Raw genomic sequence first — 5,000 nt, 5'->3', positions numbered from 1 at the left:
CCTTTCACCCAGAGTTCTTTTGTCTATTAAGGAAACACTGAGTAGGCCTACACGAGACCTTGAATATATTTTAAGATTTCTAGAGCACATTTTTCTTTCATTTAAAAACAGGCAGCTGGAAGACTATGTCATGACCTACAGCCTGAAGTTGATTACACAGGCTGGAGTCAAATTGACCCAAGGGCAAACAGGCTGGCAAGTTGATACTGTCTTGTCAGTGCATTCCTAAAGCTTTCAGTCCAGTAATTATTACATCTATATTGTAACTTGAACTGTCTGCGGTATGCATCTATTTTAAACGTGTGTGGTATGTGTATGTATTGCAACTGTCTGCGGTATGTGTCTAGTAGTTTTATTGTCTATGGTACGGTATGTGTTTATTAAAAACTGACTATGGTAGGCCCTATGTGTCTATTTGTATGTGTCTTGTAACAGTTGGTGGTATGTTATTAATGTAACTGACTGTCTGCATGAGTCTTCTATACATGTGTGTGGTAACAAATTGGTAGGGTACAGCTATTTGAATTGTGTGTGGTACGTGTCTATTGTAAATGGATGTTGTATGAGGCTACTTTACGTGCTGTATGTCTATGTGTCTATTGTAACTAGCTATCGTGAGTCTATTTTAATTGTGTGTGGCATGTGTGCATTGTAACTGTCTATGGCATGAGTCTATTTTAATTGTGTGTGGTACGTGTCCATTGTAACTGTCTATGGTATGAATCTATTTTAATTGTGTGTGGTACACTTCTATTGCAACTGGCTGTGATACGAGTCTATTTTGATTGCATATGGTATGTGTCTACTCAGTTGTAGCTGGCTGTGATGTGAGTCTATTTTGATTTACGTGTGGTATGTGTCTACTCTGTTGTAGCTGGCTGTCTGTGGCGATGGCATGCGAGTGGGTCCAAGTGGCCACTCACCGGTGGTACGGCCAGAGGCGTACAGGGACAGGACGGCCTGGATGGCCACGTACATGGCGGGGACGTTGAAGGTCTCGAACATGATCTGCAGAGGGGAGATTACAGAGCAGAGACAGGGGACGGGAGGCATGTTAATCGCCCACAGCGCACATCTTTAGCCCCTCTCTGACAGACAGACATTCGACCTTGAAGATGAAGGTCAGAGACATGCACTTGTATGTCGTATTCATGTGCATTTACTTTGTGTGTGTGTGTGTGTGTGTGTGTGTGTGTGTGTGTGCGTGTGTGTGTGTGTGTGTGCGTGTGTGTGTGTGTGTGTGTGTGTGTGTGTGTGTGTGTGTGTGTGTGTGTGTGTGTGTGTGTGTGTGTGTGTGTGTGTGTGTGTGTGTGTGTGTGTGTGTGTTCATGAAAGCCGTGAGTTCATAAGCAACTGAAATTTGTCCAGTGTACTGAATATCATATGTTCACTGACTGCCAACTGCGTTGTTGTTACATTTGTTCCATTACGTCATTCCATGCTGTGTTGTATTCTGATGTTGAGAGCTTAGTTGAGAGACATCTCACCTGGGTCATCTTCTCCCTGTTGGCCTTGGGGTTGAGGGGGGCCTCAGTGAGCAGGGTGGGGTGCTCCTCAGGGGCCACACGCAGCTCGTTGTAGAAGGTGTGGTGCCAGATCTGAGTGGAGGTGTACAAGTGACAGTCACTATTTTAAACAGGGCCTAAAAAGCATGTCTCTAGGTTCATGGGAAACAATCATAATATAATGAAAATATAACTCAGACTACTTCTCGGCCCTCACAATGCAATAACTATATGTATATATATAATATATATAAATTATATATAATTTAGATTTACCAACTTTCTATACTACACTCGCCTCCAAAAGAGTTGTCGCCTACTCATCTGTTTGGAATAACAGCTAATAACCTCACTTTCAATTAATCACTTGGCTTCAGAAGTCACTCATATGAAAGCTACAACCCTCTCGAATGAAAATGAATGTACAAAAATAAATTTCATGCACCAAAGAAAGATTGACCCTTTAATGAACACAGATAGGGCAGATTTTCACAAGACAAAAGTTTTGTCGCCTATCGAACATAATGTGAAAATGAGCAGATAAGTCACTTCAAAACACTTCAAATACGCAGATTGGGTGTCATACTTAATCACTGAATCACTCTCACCTCTCCAGAAAATCAACTTTGGCCTTAGGTGTATGTTTAGGGTCATTGTAATCATGGAAAGCAACACAATGAAAATCAATGGAGTTCAATGAGAGATGGTGACATATTTGCTATTCGTAGAGCAATACATTTTTAACTTCATGATGTAATCAATGATAAAAGCCCTCACACACCAGCAGCATGCATGCAGCTCCACATAAGAGCTGTATCCCTCCCATGTTTGACTTTAAGCACCATGTACTGTATTTATTCCAAATTCTTCACCCTTAACACCAAAGAAGTCTCTCCCACTGTCCTGTCTCAAAAAAGCCAGCCAAGAGTATGTCAGGCCTAATTCTGACAAAAATGAAGGCTAATGGGACTCATACTCTGAAGTCAAGATCCCAAGATCAACCATTTTAGAACTGATAGCATCAAAACTATATGGTGTTGGAGATGAAGAATATGAAAAAAGAGAAATGGTGCATAAAGTGAAACATGGTACAGATACAGCTCTTATGAGGAGCTGCATGCATGCTGCAGGTGTTTGAGGGCTTTTATCATTGATTACATCATGAAGTTAAACATGCATTGCTCTACGAATAGCGAATATGTCACCATCTCTCATTGAACTCCAATGATTTTCATTGTGTTGCTTTCCATGATTACAATGACCCTAAACATACACCTAAGGCCAAAGTTGATTTTCTGGAGAGGTGAGAGTGATTCAGTGATTAAGTATGACACCCAATCTGCGTATTTGAAGTGTTTTGAAGTGACTTATCTGCTCATTTTCACATTATGTTCGATAGGCGACAAAACTTCTGTCTTATGAAAATCTGCCCTGTCTGTGTTCAATAAAGGGTCAATCTTTCGTTGGTGCATGAAATTTATTTTTGTACATACATTTTCATTCGGGAGGGTTGTAGCTTTCATATGAGTGACTTCTGAGGCCAAGTGATTAATTGAAAGTCAGGTTATTAGCTGTTATTCCAAACAGATGGATAGGCGACAACTCTTTTGGAGGCGAGTGTACGTGTATGTGCAGCATATTTCATTGAGGCTTCAAAAGGTTGTGCTTTTCTTCCATACCAACCTTCTCCATGTCGTCCCAGTTGGTGATGATGCCGTGCTCGATGGGGTACTTCAGAGTCAGGATACCTCTCTTGCTCTGAGCCTCGTCTCCCACGTAGCTGTCCTTCTGACCCATACCCACCATCACACCCTGTGCACAGAGACAGACACATGCAGCCATGCAGAGTGTCAACGGCCATACTGAGAGAAACCCCTTTCATCAAACACACGCTCTCACACACACACTGTCTTATACCGAGTACACACTAGGAGACGTGTGACACCACCATTGGCCTACAATGCGGCCTGTGATCTACAGATGCCTGCTGACCTGAAAATCTCTGAAACCATGTGTGTATCAGATTTTAGACGCACACAAAGATTTCTCTCTGTCTCTCTCTCTCTCTCTCTCTCTCTCTCTCTCTCTCTCTCTCTCTCTCTCTCTCTCGCACACACAGACTCAAATTGGCAAAAGAGATACATTTTTAATCTTATGAATATATATACAAAAATAGATAGAAATGAATATATGACTGTAAGTCATTGGCCGTTCGGCACAGGGGCCACAACAGGGGCCTGGAGGAAATCTACAGGGGCGCTGGCCCACCCTGGCCCCTGTCTAGAACCGCCCCTGTTTGTCCTGTCTGGGTATCCATCAGGTTACCTGGTGACGGGGTCTGCCCACGATGGAGGGGAAGACAGCTCGGGGGGCATCATCACCGGCGAACCCAGCCTTGACCAGGCCAGAGCCGTTGTCGCACACAAGGGCGGTGGTCTCGTCGTCGTCGCACATGATTGGTCGTTATTGGGATGGTCTGCAAGAAAGGAAAGTATAATAAGCACGCTGTAATAAAGATGTTTTTTGTGGAACAGAGAGGCCTGTCTTCTCTTAATTGTTTACATCTGCCAAATTGATGACTGCTCATTTCTAAGATGATCTGCAATAAACAAGAAACAAATAAATGTCTTCATGTAATCATTTCTTCTTGTCAAGAGGTTTAGATCTGCAGTGTTTGATCTCATGGTGCTGGTCTTTGTATCTAATTGTTTTAATCTAATCTTTGGTCAAAGTGCTTGTCGATTCAATGTGATCTTTTTCTTGTATCTTTTCATCTTCTGTAAATATCCACAGAGTATCGCTTTATTACTCTAGATTACTATTACTATTACTATTACTCTGGCCTTCATACCTAGAACCAAAGGAGTAAACACAGCTCTAGCTGTCACGTTGAACATCCCTGGAAAGAGTGACGTGTAGCCATCCCTTTAAAGTGCAGCAGCAGCAGCAGCGTGAGTGAGTGAGTGCCTGCTCTATCTCATACCCTGATAAGCTCCGTTTCTCCGCAAAGCCAAAGAGGGGCATAGAGCAGTGCCCCCCCCCAGACCACCACCGCCGCGGCCTGACTAAATTCAGGATGCTATTTTGAGTGCGCTGAACAGCTTTTGTCATTCCAACCACTGGCCCTTGTGAGCCTCCTATCTATCTGTAAGTATTTCACAGCTCGGAGAGGCTGGCCATGACAGCTGACCACACCAGCGGAGCAGAGGAGAGGAGTGTTGTGTGTTTGTGTGGTGTGTGTTTCTGTGCGTTTCTGTGTGTGTGTGTGTGTGTGTGTGTGTGTGTGTGTGTGCGTGTGTGTGTGTGTGTGTGTGTGTGTGTGTGTGTGTGTGTGTTTCTGTGTGTGTGTGTGTGTGTGTGTGTGTGTGTGTGTGTGTGTGTGTGTGTGTGTGTGTGGAGTTGAGAGGAGTCTGCATCCAGACCACAGCAGCTGCTGTACCCTCCGTAGGCTTAGCTTGTCTAAGCTGTAGTCCCCACCGCGGTGTGTCTTTGTCT

General features: G+C 43.6%; 1 protein-coding gene across 1 annotated transcript in view; it reads right to left on the bottom strand.

The window, feature by feature from the left end:
* The window catches only part of actc1a (actin alpha cardiac muscle 1a), an 8,543-nt gene that overhangs the window by 2,006 nt on the left and 1,537 nt on the right, over positions 1–5,000 (bottom strand). The window contains exons 2-5 of the mRNA XM_063222783.1: positions 3,831–3,981; positions 3,189–3,317; positions 1,488–1,598; positions 924–1,008 (exon numbers count right to left, since the gene is read on the bottom strand). Coding sequence (XP_063078853.1) covers positions 924–1,008; positions 1,488–1,598; positions 3,189–3,317; positions 3,831–3,959 — 454 coding nt within the window. The 5' untranslated portion in view covers positions 3,960–3,981. The remainder of the gene's footprint in view (positions 1–923; positions 1,009–1,487; positions 1,599–3,188; positions 3,318–3,830; positions 3,982–5,000) is intronic.

Source organism: Engraulis encrasicolus, chromosome 18 (genome assembly GCF_034702125.1).
Source record: "Engraulis encrasicolus isolate BLACKSEA-1 chromosome 18, IST_EnEncr_1.0, whole genome shotgun sequence".
Taxonomy (NCBI): Eukaryota; Metazoa; Chordata; class Actinopteri; order Clupeiformes; family Engraulidae; genus Engraulis; species Engraulis encrasicolus.
The sequence above is the reverse complement of the archived record's forward strand: the minus strand, read 5'-3'. Positions and strand labels throughout refer to the sequence as shown.